Genomic DNA, 15,976 nt, shown 5'->3' with positions numbered 1-15,976 from the left:
CAGCCCTCCCCAGCGGGGTAAGGGGCCCTGGGTCTTGGGGGCAGGGCTCAGGGGGTCTATCCCCGACCTTGCCATCACCTGGCCAGGTGACCTTGGGAAAGTCCCTTCCCATCGCGGTGCCTCAGTTTCCCTGTCTATACAGCGGGGCAGGGGGGGGCTGCCTGGGCTCCAGGCGCTGGGAAAGGGCAGGGAAGCTGGCGGCTGTTTGGGGCTGGGAGCGGGGCAGCAGGGCTGTGGGGCCGCTGCAGCGCCTCGTCCCGCATTGCGGAGCCGGGCAGATCCCGCGGGCGGCCGCGGAACTTACGAGGCGGACAGCGGCGGAGGTCCAGCGGCAGGACGGCCGCGCAGGCTGCGAGGAGGAAGCAGAGCAGGCGGGTGTCCATGCCGGAGGCGGCGGGGAGCGCTCGGTGCAGCCCCCGCTGCAGCCCAGCCCGACACGTCTCCTGCTGCCGCGGCTGCTCCGGGTGCTGATGCTGCACGCGCCGATCACCGGCCCCGCGCGTGCTCCGCTCCCTCCTGCCCCCGGCAGCCGCTCCACGGCAGCGTCTCCAGCGGGACGGGCGGGGAGCACCGGGCACCGGGGGCGGCGGATGAGGGCGGAGAGCGGGGGAGGGGGGCACAGAGGATGGGGCCTCAGAGCAGAGAATGGAGGTACAGAAGGGGCTGGGGGCGCAGAGCAGGGGATGGCACATGTACAACGGGATGGGGGCGCAGAGCAGAGGATGGGGGCGCAGAGCAGAGGATGAGGGTGCAGAAGGGGATGGGGTGCAGAACAAAGGATGGGGGCACAGAGCAGGGGATGGGGTGCAGAAGGGGCTGAGGCAAAGAGGATGGGGGCACAGAGCGGGGGTGGGGGCACAGAGCAGGGGATGGCAGATGTACGAGGGGGTGAGAACACAGAGCAGGGGATGGGGTGCAGAAGGGGGTTGGGGCAGAGAGCAGGGGATGGGAGGCACAGAGCAGAGATGGGGGCACAGGGCAGAGGATGGGGGTGCAGAAGGGGGTGGGGCACAGAGCAGAGGATGGGAGTGCAGAGCAGAGGATGGGGGCACAGGGCAGAGGATGGGAGTGCAGAAGGGGATGGGGTGCAGAGCAGAGGATGGGGGCACAGGGCAGAGGATGGGAGTGCAGAAGGGGATGGGGGTGCAGAGCAGAGGATGGGGGCACAGGGCAGAGGATGGGGGTGCAGAAGGGGATGGGGGGCACAGAGCAGAGGATGGGGGCACAGGGCAGAGGATGGAGGTGCAGAAGGGGATGGGGGTGCAGAGCAGAGGATGGGGGCACAGGGCAGAGGATGGGGGTGCAGAAGGGGATGGGGGGCACAGAGCAGAGGATGGGGGCACAGGGCAGAGGATGGGGGTGCAGAAGGGGATGGGGGGCACAGAGCAGAGGATGGGGGCACAGGGCAGAGGATGGGGGTGCAGAAGGGGATGGGGGTGCAGAGCAGAGGATGGGGGCACAGGGCAGAGGATGGGGGTGCAGAAGGGGATGGGGGCACAGAGCAGAGGATGGGGGCACAGGGCAGAGGATGGGGGTGCAGAAGGGGGTGGGGGCAGAGAGCAGGGGATGAGGGGCACAGAGCGGGGGATGGGATGCAGAAGGGGGTGAGGAGCTCATGCTTCTGTGCAGCTGAGCATGTTTTCAGAAGTGGTCAGTTATTTGGGGTGCCCAGTGTGATCCCCAAGGTCTGGATTTTGGGGATGTGGGTGCCCAGCCCCTTCGCAAGACTCAAGCTTGGCCCCAAATGGCCCCCCCCAACATTTGGGCTCCAAGGAGCCAGTGGGCTTCTCCCTAGCGGCTCCCCTGCCCCTGCACTGCAGCTCCTATGGGGTGCTGCCCCTGCGCCCCTGCTGAGGCTGAGTTGGGGACGAGGCCAAACACAGGGCACCTTATTCATGGCTCTGGGGTAGTCTGGGGGCTGCTGCTCAAGGTCCCCAACCCAAGCTCTGGGGCCGTCTGGACACAGTGGGGGGTGGCTGGTGGGGGGCAGAGGAAGTGTTCCTGATTCAGAGGAGTCTTGTCTGAACAGGGCCAGGGGGCACAGCGATGTGCCTGAGAACTGCAGCTCAGGGTAAAGAAGGGCTGAGTCCCCCCACCCCGCAAGTATCCACTCCTTGAGGGCCCCTCCCCCCACTTCTGGCTGCCCCAGTGCTAGTCAGGGAGGGGAGGCCTCAGGACACTTCCCTACTGAGGCAGAAGGTCCTGGCTGGGCTTCCCCCTTGGGGAGGGAACAGGGAATGGTCTGGAGGGGGCTGGGCCTGTCAAATGGAAGGGGGGGTCCATGCGGCTGGAGGGGGGCTGGGCACAGGAAACAGGAGGAGAGGGGAGGTCCATGAGGTCATGGCTGCGGGGGAGGGGTCCATGAGGAGCCCTCCATTGAGATGTGTCCCATGCCATGCAGACGTCTGGGTTTCCTCCCCCACAGTGAAGACTCCCTCCTCTCCCCTCCCCCAAGGTGACACCCCCTGTCGCTCTCGGCCCCAGCTCTGGGTCTTGTGCTGCCCATTGCTGGAGTGGGCACTGGCAGGGTGAGCAGCCCTGTGCAGCTATGTCAATGCTGGGAGGGCGGGTGAACCGGTGGGGGCCTTGCAGGCTTGGTGCTGGGGCAGAAGTGCCACTGGCATGGCTGGGGCAGGTCAGTGCCTGTCGCAGGGCCATAGGAGAGTGAGAAATAGAATCATAGAATATCAAGGTTGGAAGGGACCTCAGGAGGTCATCTAGTCCAACCTCCTGAGCAGGTTCGAGTGCACTGCTTCCTGTGCTGCACCCCTGGCCCAGGGACCTGCCTGCTGGCTCAGACGTGGCTGGCCAGAGACCCCCTCCATGCTTCACACAGGTTCATTTCCTCCTTCGCCAGGGAGGGGCACGGGGCCAGGCAGCACCTCCACACTGCCTGATGCACACAGCAGGGACTGGGCAAACAACACACCAGCCAGGAATGCAGCTGAGTCCTGCCTGGAGCACAGTCTGGGCAGAAGCCCCCATGTTTGTGCCGCATAATCTGCATTGCCATGGGAAACTAACCCCCCCGGACATTGCCCCTCTTTATGTCTGGCTGGCAGCTGAACAACACCTGACAATCTCGTGCACCCTCTGCTGGCTCCACAGCACACGGGAACAGCCAGGGCTGGGCAAGCCACCCTCCTTTCTGGCTTTGTTAGCAACACAGCAGTGGGGAAGGGGACAAAGGGGGCTGGAGAAGAACCAGTGTGGGAGAGGTTTGTGCAGAGAGCAGCGTCCTGAGCTGTGGAGCGGGCATGTGTGGCTGAGCCGGGCACAGTGGCCAGCGAGGGATCTGGCTGTTAATGCCTGAAGCAGGACTGACACGTTGCCAAGCCACATGGGTGAAAGGGGCCTGGGGCAGCCCTGTTGCTCAGCAGTGATCAGCATCAGACCCAGGGGATATTGGGGGCTGCAATGGGAATTGCAGTGGCTGGTTCAGCGTAATGTATGAACTGAGCATTGCAAGGAGCTGAGAATAGGGCAGGGCCGGCCCTATCTGGAGCCTGACGCCTGCCCCTCGCTCTGGGGGTGGGTGTGACACAGCCCGGCTCACAGGCCAATGGCATTCATGCTGGCTACACTGAGCGGCCCAGGCGCTGCCCGACAGACAAGCCATAAGCTGTGTCTGACCCGGAAACCAAACCATCAGCACCCCATGACCTTCATCCTTCCCACGGGGCTGTGGCAGCCCCCCTCCGTGTGTCTCAGTGCAGGCCGTTCCCCACCCCTGGAGCCTGGGGGAGGGGAGCCATGCAGTATGCACTGCCCTAGTGAAAGGAGGCACTGTGCCCGCTGCCATCCCTGGGTAGGCATTTGCCCAGTGTGCTGGGATCCTGGCTTGGGAGCTGCTGGGGGCAGGCAAAGGGTTTGGCTGATGTGAGTACAGCCTGCCCAGGGTTCAGTGGTCTCTGGCCCGGGCCCCTCTCCCAGCGGCTGTGACGGGTTCAGCCATGGGCCCCACTTTGGGTGCTGCACCTTTCAATTTCTGTTGGCTGAGACTGGCCGCCATGTTGTGCCCTACTGGGCACAGCCTGGCCTGGAGCAGAGGAGACGCACACACCACACGCTCCCTCCCAGGCTCCTGCATTGAAGCGACAGCCAGGGGCCAAGGGGACTGCCGGCTCGTTTGTGCAAAGAACAGCCCTTCGGCTCCCACACGCCCCCTTTCTCAGTGGCAGGGCCTCGGAGCCTGCCTGCCTAGTAACACGGCCTAGCAGTAGCATCAGCCCCACCCTGGAGACAGAGGACATAGCACAATGAGCAGGGCTCTCAGCCGATCCACTGCCAGGGCTGGAGTGCTCCAGGCCGGCTTGGGGGGCCGCCAGATTCAAAGGGGCCTCGGAGAGCTTCTGAGTGCAAGGCAGCAGGGCTGCGTCAGACGCCGTGGTGGGAAGAGTGCAGGGGTGAGATGTTTCCCACATTTCCAGCCAGGCTTAAGGAGTCCCTGGTGCGATCCTGAACGGCTCCGGGGGGGCCTGTGAGAGCCTTCGCTGGTGGGTGGCTCCCATGAGCCACCTTGTGTTACAGATACTGAAACCAGGCCAGACACTCGAAATGTGCAGCGTTATGTGAGGGGTTTGTTCTAATCAGTTCCCGCATTCTCCCCCCGGAAGGGTAGAGAGGTCGTACGAGGCAAAGCCCCCACCGTCTGTTAAAGATGGTGATAGCTGCCCACTTGGGGGAAAAGAGCCATAGGGAGCTGAGGTGGGTTCTGGGAGCTTGTTCCCTACAAAACAAAACAACGTACAGGAGAGGGGAGAGAAAGGAACAGCTAAGAGAGAAAATGCAGCTTCTGTCTCTGGTGTTGACCCTCACTTAGCCTCGGTGCTGCAGAGTCACAGGCCCAGCCCATGGTCTGACCAGCCACGCCGAGACCTGGAAAACTCGGATCAGCGTTGGGCTGCTTTTGGTATTGCTTTTAGCTGCCTCTGGGTGCAGGCTCACAGCTGTTGCAAAAGGGGCCGTTGTCTGGGCCGGCTCAGCCAGACTCTCATTAGCCTGAGACAGAGAGCGGGTCAGGAGAAAGGAGAACAAAGGAAAATGGCCCAAGGGGGCTGATGGCAGGATCCCAAGTCTGACATTCCAGGTGCCATTCAGACTCAGCAGGAGCCGGTGGCGGTAGCATCGGTTCCTTCTGCCTGGCCCGCTCTGGCCAGGGTGTCGCCAGGACCAGGACCAGGACGACGAAGCCCAGCAGTGCCTGGGGTCTCAGGACATGGCTGGCAGGTATGGTGGTGACTCCCCCGCCCCCGATAAACAACGTCCGGGAGATGGTCACCACCCAGAGCGGTGATTCCCTCCCATCTCTAGAACCTCACAGCCCCTGGGATGTTCCCTGCAGCCCCTCCTCCCCACCCTGTCCCAGTCTCTTGGGCTCCAGCTTTGCCTGAATTTATGAGCCATTTTATGTCACAGGCTGAGTTGGGCTTTTGTTCTGGAGCAGAGCGACCACCCCCTCTCTTCCACAGGACCTGTGAGGATCAGGGCTGGGAGGGGCAGCTGGAGCAGGAAAGCCCTCTTCAGAGAGAGCGGGGGACAGGCCGGGGGCTGCTCCAGAAGTCTCTGTCAGGCCTCTGCAGGCCTTATGCCGGGGAGAGGCCAACAAATAACCCTTGCAATGCTAACTTGCCTGGGGGCACGCAGGCTTGGCTGGGCAGGCTCCCCACACACCCACTCTCTTGGCCCAGCTGGCGGGCCACAGCCCTGTGCCGCAGGGACTCTGCAGGGGTGCGAGGGGTTGGCAGTCCGCAGCCGTGGACGAGGGCGGCAGCCCATGCCAGTGGCTCCCACCTCCAGCAATCAGGGTGTTTCCAGTGACACCACAAGCAAGAGTCTGGCTCTGAGTGGCCATGAGCCCCGGTCCCAGCAGTGCGCTCTGGGGAGAGCAGAGTGGGGAGTGAGGGCAGGATAACAGTGACCACAACCTTTGCAAAGCAGGCGCCGTGACAGATGTGGCACTGGATTGTAATCAACAAGCAGATTAAGCCTTGGGGGTTAGGAGTTGCCTGTCTCTCTCCACTGGTGCAAAAAAGACGTGGGATTTAGCCTGTCTGCTCCCAAATAGCCATTGTCAGCTGTCCTCCCTGGGCGTGCTGAGTGCGGGGGCTGGAGCAAGCAGGCTGCATGGCCTACCTAAGAACCCCAGCCCCCTCCACCCTCCACCATGGCTCAGGATCCCACCCCAGCCTCCTCGGGCCCTGCTGCTTAGCACTGTCACCCTGGCTTTCCCTTGGCCCCTGGCTGCCTGCCCCCCCCCCACAGCTATTGATGGGGAGAGGGGCACAGTGCAAGGGGACCCCAGCTCTCAGGGACCCAGTGCCCAGCAGATGAGGGGCTCAGGCCAGCTCCCCAAGTCAGTACTGTGAGAGAGGGCAGTGCAGGGTGGGGGAACAGCTCTGGACTCAGGCCAATCTGAGTGCATTCACCTGGGGGATTCGAGGGCTGATTGTCACTCACAAATACCCCTCATGCCCCCACTCCTTGTGCCCTCCCAGGCCCTGCCATGAGCTCTGTCGCTGCCTCCCTGATATTATCCTGTCTGCACCCTGGCATTCAGAGCAGCCCCCAGTCCTGATCCAGCAGGAGCCCTGCTCTGCTCTGGGGTGAGGTCTCTGGTCTCTTTGCAGGAGGACTCTGGCCATGCCCCCAACGCCGCTCCCGCTGGCCCTGGCCCTGGCCTCGGCCCCAGTGGGCTGCCACTCAGGGATGTCTGTGAGGCCAGGGCTCTAGAGCAGCAGGCCCCATCGTGGCCTCTGAGGGAGGGCTCAGAACCTGCAGAGCCCAGTAGCCAGGGTCAGAGATGGCAGTCCTGATGGGCCGCCCTCCTGTGCAGAGGGCTGGGGGCTCCCCCACACCCATGGAGCTGGGTTCTCGATGGATTATGGGGGAGCTCCAGGGAGCCAAGCCCAGCTGAAGGGAGCTCATCCCTGCACCCCAGGGGCAGGCGGGGGCCAGGAGCCAGACGGGGCTGGGCCTGGGAGGATGTCTGGGCCCTGCTCGGCGGTGGGCGACGTGGCTGTTTCCTGTTAGCAGGGCCTGGTCGGAGGGCGAAAGAGAGAACAGAGAATCCCAGGTGCAGTGGGAGCACGGCAGGGACACCGTTAGTTACTCAGAAGCGAAGAAGCTCTTGGCTTGTGGGCTGGGTTGTGCGGGGGCTGAAGCCACCTGGCCAGGCCCCTGCCTGAGCGGCAGGAGGGCGCCCCCAAACCAGCAGCCCCAGCCTAGCATTGAGGCAGCTCTCCCCCCTGACAGGGTCACAATAGGGAAGCTACAAGGTGGCTGCGAAGCCTGTTCCCCTCTGACCCCATCTCTGCAGCTGGAATCCAGCCCGCGTCGTCTTCCAGCTCTCCCTGCTTCAGCGCCCCCCATCCCATCTTGATCTAGTGGGCACAGCCCCCTCCCCCTCTGCCCCACTCTGTCATGATGTCCATGGTGTGCAGGGGCAGTGTAGAGTTGCCAGCCCTCCAGGATTGGCCTGGAGTCTCCAGGAATTAAAGATTAATCTTTAATTAAAGATTATGTTGTGAGGAAATCTCCATGAATATATCCAACCAAAATTGGCAACTCTCTGGGCAGGAGTCCCCGGCCCAGCATGGCTGCCATGGGCAGTGGCGCTGGAACATCTTTAGCAGTGGGGGTACTGAAAGCCAGCCCCCTTACCCCATCCCACCCCCTGCCCTGAGGCTGGGAGCAGGGCTGTGTCTCCTGGAGTGGGGGACCCAGACAGGGGTAAAGGGGCCGAGGCCACAGCTGGGGGCGGGCATGGGGCCAGGAGCGGAGCCCCAGGCAGGGGCCAGCAGCTGGGACCCCAGTAGCAGTGCCCTAGCGGCAGGGCTGGGAGTGGGGCAGGCCCCAAGAGCAGAGGCCTGGGAGCAGAAGTGGAGCCAGCGGGCAGGACCCGAGCCCCAGGTGAGAGGAGAGGTTGGGGAGTAGAGTGCAGGCAGAGGGCCGGGAGCTGGGCACAGGCACAGGCAACACCCCCAGGTTTTGTAAAAGCAGCAAAGAATCCTGTGGCACCTTCTAGACTAACAGATGTTTTGGAGCATGAGTTTTCATGGGTGAATACCCACTTCGTTGGATGCATGTAGTGGAAATTTCCAGGGGCAGGTATATATATGCAAGCAAGCTAGAGATAACATGCATCCGACGAAGTGGGGATTCACCCACGAAAGCTCATGCTCCAAAACGTCTGTTAGTCTAGAAGGTGCCAATGGATTCTTTGCTGCTTTTACAAATCCGGACTAACACGGCCACCCCTCTGATACTTGACCCCAGGTTTTATGCACAGAGCCAGCAGCTAGGGTGCAGGGATAAAACCTGGGGGTGCTGCAGCCCCCCCCCGCACCCCTCCTTCCTGTACCTATGGCCCTGGGGGGCCATGAATGACAGTCAGTGTGTGCTGGTCCACGCAGAAGCTGGGCTGACCCCCACACAACTCCTACGGGCTACTTTGCAATGCCGTCTCGTGAGGAGGGGTCGCTGCCCCTGCTCACAGCCCCTTGCTGCCAGCTTGCCAGGGTATGGCAGCTGCCCCTTTCTTTGCACTAGTGCAGAGGGGAAGTCAAAGCCCAGAGCAGCAGCGCACTGAAATGCTCCGTCTGTCCCAGGCTTGCATGCCGCGCTGCTGCCTGGGGTAAGAGCCACAGCCCAGGTCAAAAGCCATGCAGGAGGTTTGGGCTGTTGTGTCTTTTGTTCCTTGCACAACAAAGCTCAGAGGAAGGAATCCCACAGGCATGGTGGGGCCCAAAGACCATGTGTACTGGCTAGATACAACATGCCAGGCCTGGCTACATGCACACAGACACAGCTGCTCTGATGGGGGTCGAGTGGCTTCTGAAACCCAGAACACGGTGAGCACCAGTAGAAGGGGCACCACCCTGTTCCTGTGCAGCCCAGGCTGGCTGGTGGACAGGTCTTGGCAGTTGGGGTGTGGGGGTCTGCAAGGCAAAGCAGGGATAAGCCATTGCAAAGATGACTCGAGCCTCGGAGAAAGGAGGGATTGTGGGATTATAACTGCAAAAGGCAGAAAGCCTATTAACAACTGGAATCGATTTGCTGCTGACACGGAGAGAAAAGCCGTTGCCCTCCCCCTCCCCCGCCATGCCCTAATCTGCATTGTAGTAAAAAGCTTAAGAATTTTTGTGGGGTCAAGTTATAAATTCCCCCAGTGTATTGGAGCAGGGCCCTCTGGGGTGACACCCCTGCTGGGCCAGAAGGGCTCAGCCTCCAGGGAGTCCCCAGGGGGGCTGCCGGGGTTGTGATGACAGCGGCTGCCCCTTGTTCCAAGAACAAACTGTTTCCTGTGTGAAGCTGAGTCCTGAGAGAGAGACTGTCCTGGCTCCTTACAGAGGGTGAGTCCCTGTCACATGGCCAGGAGCAGCGGGCCAGAGCACCGCTGGTGTCAGTGGGACCAGAGCCCCACTGGTGGAAGTTGGCCTTGTTCCATTCACTCAGCTACACTGATTCACAGCAGCCAAGGGTCTGGCACAATTCGTCTTATCTGTGATACAGGGGCCCTGTCATGGCCCCGAACCTCACCGTGGCTGGGCGCTGTACATTATTAGGTGCATTACGGTAGCGCCCTGGAGCCTGGGACCCATTGTGCTGGATTCTGTAGGTTGTTAGGTCCATTACGGTAGCACCAGGAGCCCTGTCCCGGACCAGGGGCGTATTGTGCTGGGTGCTCCTAGGCTGTACAACCCCGGCTCCGTTGTGTGGGCTCCTCAGGGGACTCCAGACGAGTTAATCCCAGTAAATGGCCCCCAATTCATGAGTGGCTCGTTTCCAGGCCTGTCTCCCCACGCCCTGACCATGGGCCAGCAGGACAGCCAGTACCAATGGCAGCTGGAGAAGCAGAGGCCCAGCAGGCACTGCATGCCCAGGGCTCTGGAGCTGAGCAGGGCACGCTGACCCAGGCTCACTCCCTTGGCTCCAGCCCGCGCATGCTCCAGGGGTTTCCATTCAATTTGCTGGCAGCTCTAGTGCTCTGTGACCTACATCCCCATGGCTGGGGCACCCACCATGCCACGGACCCCAGGGCCCATTTCCATGAAGCGTGGCACGTGGGTGCACGAGGAGCCATTCTCTGTTCAATTGGGCGCCTGTGCTCAGGGTGCTGGCTGGATGCCTCCTGCACCGACACAGGGTCTGGCCCAGCCCTGGGGTCACCTTGGGCATTCAGGTCTCGTGGGGGCAGGTCTTGGATTCTCAGAGCAGCTCTCGGTATCAGGTAGGGCACGTGGTCAAACCACAGGCTGCATCGTGCTCAGGGGTGGCCACAGCAGCGTCTCAAAGAAGCAGGACGCTTGCTGCAGCTTCACAGTGACAGATGCCTCCCCCAAACCAGGTGAGGGGCTGTGGGGGATTTCCGGGGCAGGGGAGGGGACATCGCTTGCTTGTTTTCATGTAAAACCGTTTTTTCTGATTGGGTTTGAGTCGTGAGCACCCGGTCCCACGTGGGCCCACCTGGGATCCTCTGGCCCATGCAGGCTGGGATGGGTTCCACGCCCAGAGCCTGGGGGCTGGACGCAGAAAGGGATGTCGGGGCCCCGATCCTGCAGCGAGGTCCAGGCTGAGCCCTGCGTCCACACAGAGCTCCAAAGCTGGGTCTGCAGGAAAGCTGCTGTCTGCTCAGCCCACCAGGAACTGACACTGTGGGTCCCACGTCCCTGGCAAAGGCAGGGCAAAGCTCCACACTGGAGTCTCAGGGGCCAGGGGCTTGGAAAAGGCCAGCATGGAGCCGCTGAGAAATCGCACTGTCCCTGGGCAGTTCTTTGGCTCAGTCCAGCCCCGAGACACCATGAGCAGCCACCTGCAGTCAAGCCCCAGGGCTGCTGTAAGGCAGGAGAAGGGAAGCCAGGCCCCCTAGGGCTCAGCACGCAGCCCAGTCAGAAGGAAACTGCAGGCCAGGACCCAATTGCTGGTGTAACAGCGGCAGTTTCCCGGAGTCAGCAGCACTCAGTTTGCCCATTTACCCCAGCTGGGCTCTGGCTCTGTGGCTCTAAGCTGCAAGGGACCAGAGCTGGGTCTCCAGGCAGGGCTGGCCCCAGGCATCCGGGGGCATCCCAGAGGACATCTGATCACCTGGGGGCCAGAGAAGCTCAGCGGGTTTTACATGTTTCTTCCCCAAAACATCTTTACTAGCAATTCAGGCAGCCACAAAGGGAGAAAGACCTGCCGGCCCCTGGGAAATCCCCCCCACGAAGGACAGTACGTTCCCCATGTCGGAGTGCCGGTGTGTGTCCATCTGTGTGTCCGGGCCCATGGACCCACACACACACCCCGCCCCAGGCAGGGGGCCACCTGCTGCTCAGTGCAGTGTCACTGTGTGGGGTCCCAGTGCCTGTCTGTGGGGCCTGACATGACTCATGAGACAGACTCACCCCATAAGTACCTGATCTACAGGGGCTCAGGCTCTGGCAGTGCCCCCAGCATGGGTCAGTGACCACAACTCCAGGCCTGAACGCCGAGCTCTGGGCAGCTCCGGTTCTGGGTGCCAAGCTCCAGGCAGCTCCGGTTCTGGGTGCTGAGCTCCGGTTCTGGGTGCTGAGCTCCAGGCAACTCCAATTCTGGGTGCTGAGCTCCGGTTCTGGGTGCTGAGCTCCAGGCAGCTCTGGTTTTAGGTGCCGAACTCCAGGCAGCTCCGGTTCTGGGTGCTGAGCTCCGGTTCTGGATGCTGAGCTCCAGGCAGCTCCGGTTCTGGGTGCTGAGCTCCAGGCAACTCCAAGTCTGGGTGCTGAGCTCCGGTTCTGGGTGCTGAGCTCCAGGCAGCTCTGGTTTTAGATGCCGAACTCCAGGCAGCTCCGGTTCTTCCCACACAGACAGTCCCTACTGCATCACAGTGCTGAGCTCTGGTTCTGGGTGCTGAGTTCCAGGCAACTCCAATTCTGGATGCTGAGCTCCGGTTCTGGGTGCTGAGCTCCAGGCAGCTCTGGTTCTGGGTGCCGAGCTCCGGTTCTGGGTGCTGAGCTCTGGTTCTGGGTGCTGAGCTCCGGTTCTGGGTGCTGAACACCAGTTCTGGGAGCTGAGCACCCATCCCCTCCATGACGCTCCCGTCTCGCACTCTGATCGCTGACACTTTCATTGTTCGTCAGTGAAATGCCTTGAGCTGTTCAGAGCCTCGAGTCACAGCCCAGCGCTGGGGGTGCCCTCCAGGTGCCCATGTCGCCAGGCTTCCAGGAATCAAAGGAAACCACAGACAGGGCTGCTGCTCCCCTGCTTGCAGGGCATCATGCCAGCCTGGCCCTCTCCCCCTCTGGCAGCCCTCAGCACATGAGACCCCAGCCCAGGGAGTGACACAGCAGCTCTCACAACTGGCAGCCCGGAAATCACCCCCGCCGATCAGGGCTGGGTGTGAGACAGAAACTTAGTCACTGAATCCAGCGTCTCTTGGTGTGGCAGGGCCCGTCCCGAGGCACCGAGCCGGCTGGGTGTTCCAGCTCCCGTCTCTTCTGGGCTCAGCCTAGCTCCTAGCAGAACAGGTGCCCCCATCACAGAAACCCACCAACCCAGCAGGCATCAGCCAGCCCCCCTCACTGGCAGCCTCAGCAGAGGACCAGGGCTGAGCAGGCTGCAGAGACTGAGCTTCTGTCTGACCCCAGAGGGGTCTGTGCGAGGTGGAGCAATGGGGCAGCACCAGACTGGCATGGGGCCCTTCCAGCTGCCCAGCCTGGCAGCAAACTGCTCCAGGGAGTGACCCCCCAGCCCCCCCGCCACCCCTTGATGCACAGCATGTGCCTGGGGGCAAGGGTCCCGGGCTAGGCTGCAGGCCTGGCTGAGTATCCCAGCAGGGGTTGTGCAACGGACATTGATCCATTGCTCTGCAGCGTTGCGGGTTGCTGTGCAGTGCTGCTACCTCTTGTATGGAGTTGTGCTGGACTGTGTGGTGCTATGCGGTGTTGTGTTGCTGTGAGATGTTGTGGTGCAGTGCAGTGTTGCAGTGCTGTGCTGGATTGTATTGTTAGGTAGCTGTGCTGTGGGGTGCTGTGTTGTGTTGCTCTGTAGCTGTGTGGTGTTCCTGTGTTGCTTTGCGGTGCTGTGCAGTTTTCATGTACTGTGCTGTATTGCAGTGCTGTGTTGTGTTAATATGTTGTGCTGCAATGCTATGTTGTGTAACTGCTTTGTTATGTTGCTGGGTAGCTGTGCAGTGTTGTGTTGCTGGGTAGCTATGTTGTGTTGCTATGTGGTGTAACTGTGGTGCTGCGTTGTGTTGTTGTGTGCTTTCGCTGTGCAGTGCCGTGTTGTTGTGTGGTGTAACTGCAGTGCTGTGCTGTGTTGTTGTGCGGTGTTGTGTTGCTGTGTGCTGTAGCTGTGCAGTGCCGTGTTGTGTTGCTGTGTGGTGTAACTGCACTGCTGTGCTGTGTTGTTGTGCAGTGCTGTGTAGCTGTGCTGTGTTGTGCTGCTGTGCCGTGCCATGCTGTGTTATTGTGCTGTCTAGCTGTGCTGTGGTTGCATTGCTGTGTGCTGTAGCTGTGTGTTGCTGTAGCAGTGCAGTGCAGTGCTGTGTTGTTGTGTAGTGCTGTGTAGCTGTGCTGTAGATGTTTGGTGCTGTGGTTGTGTTGCTGTGTGCTGTAGCTGTGTGTTGCTGTAGCTGTGCAGTGCGGTGCTGTGATGTGTAGTGCTGTGTAGCTGTGCTGTAGATGTGTGGTGCTGTGGTTGTGTTGCTGTGTGCTGTAGCTGTGTGGTACCATGTTGTGTCGTTATGCAGTGCCACGTTGTGCAGCGAAGCTCTTTCCTAACGATAACGATGATGTTTCGCCCTCACAGACCTTCAGCCCCTGGGCAGCCGAGCCCCCGGTCACCACTGACTACTACTATGAGGATGGGGAGTACCCGGAGGGGGGCAGCCCCCTGCCCGAGCTGTGTGAGAAAGGGACTGTGCAGAGCTTTGCCCGCACCTACCAGCCGGCTGTCTACCTGCTGCTGTCAGTGCTGGGCGTGGCAGGGAACGGGCTGGTGCTGCTCACCCACGCCCGCTACCGCCAGGCCCATTCCATGACTGACGTCTGCCTGCTGCACCTGGCCGTGGCTGACCTGCTGCTGCTGCTGACGCTGCCCTTTGCTGTGGCAGGCGTGCTGCAGGGCTGGCTGCTGGGCACCGACGCCTGCCGGACCCTGCAGGGCTTCTACGCCCTCAACTTCTACAGCGGCTTCCTCTTCCTGACCTGCATCAGCGTGGACCGCTACATGGCCATCGTCCGGGCGCCTGCTGCCTGCCGCCTGCGTCCCCGGGCCCGCTGCTATGGCTGGCTCGCCGCCGGGCTGGCCTGGCTGCTCTCCACCCTGCTGGCACTGCCCCAGTTCGTGTACAGTCGGGCCGAGGATCACGAGGACGTCCAGCTCTGCAGGGTGCTCTTCCCTGCCAGCGTTTCCAGGGCAGCCCAAGGAGCCACCAACCTGGCCCAGGTCATCCTGGGCTTCGTGCTGCCCTTCCTGGTCATGGTCTCCTGCTACGCGGCCATGGCCCGCACCCTGTTGGCTGCCCGCAGCTTCCAGCGGCACAAGGCCCTACGAGTCATCCTGGCCCTGGTGCTTGTCTTTGTGGCCCTCCAGCTGCCCTACAGCCTGGTGGTGCTGCTGGACACGGCCGACATGCTGGGCAGCCGGGAGATGAGTTGTGCCCAGAGCCGCCGCAAGGACCTGGCTCTGGTGGTGACCAGCGGCCTGGCCTTCGCCCGCTGCTGCCTCAACCCCGTGCTGTATGCCTTCGTGGGCGTGCGCTTCCGGAAGGAACTGCGGCTCCTGGCCAGCGATGCTGGCTGCGTGGGCCGGGCACAGGCTGGGCAGCGCCCCAGCCCCAGGCACCGGGCCCTACTCTCCACCTGGCTGGACATGGTGTAGGGGGCAGTGCTGACCAGGCTCAGCCCTCTCCCTGCCAGCCAGGAGGCCAGGGCTCCCCTCCTCGGCTGGCAGGGGGCTGCTGGGGCAGGTTCATGGGAGAAGACAGTGTCACGTTGTTACTGCACCCTCCTCTGGCCGCTCCAGGGGCAGTGTTCACTGACTGGTGCAGGGTATGTGTGTGTGTGTCTGTAAAATGCCCAGCATACTGGGGGGGGGGGTGTCTGTGTAATGCCCAGCACATGGGGGGGAGGGAGCTGTCTCACGCCCAGCACACTGGGGGGTGTCTGTGTCTGTGTAACATCCAGCACATGAGGTGAGGGGGATCTGTGTAATATCCGGCACTCGGGGTGAGGGGTATCTGTGTAATGCCCAGAACACTGGAAGGTCTGTATAATGCCCAGGCCCAGCACATGGGGAGGGGGGTGTATTGCCCAGCACACTGGGGGGGAGGTCTGTGTAACGCCCAGCATGGGGAGAGGGAGGTTGTGTAACGACCGGAGTGTAGGGGAGTCAGGGCCCTGCACCCCCCCCAGTGATTCACTGGGACTCTTGGCCAGCCAGTAACACAGCAGGTTTATTAGATAACAGGAGCACAGTCCCAAGCAGGGCTTGTAGGTACAGCCAGGACCCCCTAGCCAGGTCCTCTGGGGGGCAAGGGGCTTAGACCCCAGACTTGGGGTTCCCTGCCTCTTCCCAGCCAGCCCAAAGCTGAAACCAAAAACCCTCCAGCCGGCTCTCCCGCTCCCTCTCCCCTTCTCCCTTTGTCCAGTTTCCCAGGCAAAGGTGTCGACTCCCCCCACCCCCCTTCCTGACTCAGGTTACAGGCTCGGGTACGATCCCTCACCTAAAGTCACCCCCTGCTCTCCCATCCCCCAGGCAGACTGTCCCAGTAAAAGTAGAGACATTCTCAGGTCAATCCACCCTGCTCCCTCCTGCTTCACAGCAGGGCACTGGAGGCTCTGTGTAATGCCCAGCACATGAGGGAGGGGTCTGTGTAATGCCCAGCACATGGGGGAGGGGTCTGTGTAATGCCCAGCACTATCTAGGGAAGTGGGAAAATAATCAGGCTTCCTCCTCTTCTTCCCCTGCAAATCAATAAAACCTGCCCTGGGCACCTGCGTGTGATTGTTATTCT

The 15,976-nt window shown here is 61.7% G+C and overlaps 1 protein-coding gene across 1 annotated transcript; it reads left to right on the top strand.

Moving 5' to 3' along the window:
• Positions 1 to 13,689: 13,689 nt before the first annotated feature.
• On the top strand, positions 13,690 to 14,841 carry CCR10 (C-C motif chemokine receptor 10). The gene has a single exon (XM_050935376.1). It carries the CDS (start codon positions 13,690 to 13,692, stop codon positions 14,839 to 14,841), a length of 1,152 nt encoding a protein of 383 aa, XP_050791333.1.
• Positions 14,842 to 15,976: the final 1,135 nt, after the last annotated feature.

Source organism: Gopherus flavomarginatus, chromosome 25, assembly GCF_025201925.1.
Source record: "Gopherus flavomarginatus isolate rGopFla2 chromosome 25, rGopFla2.mat.asm, whole genome shotgun sequence".
NCBI lineage: Eukaryota > Metazoa > Chordata > Testudines > Testudinidae > Gopherus > Gopherus flavomarginatus.
The sequence above is the reverse complement of the archived record's forward strand: the minus strand, read 5'-3'. Positions and strand labels throughout refer to the sequence as shown.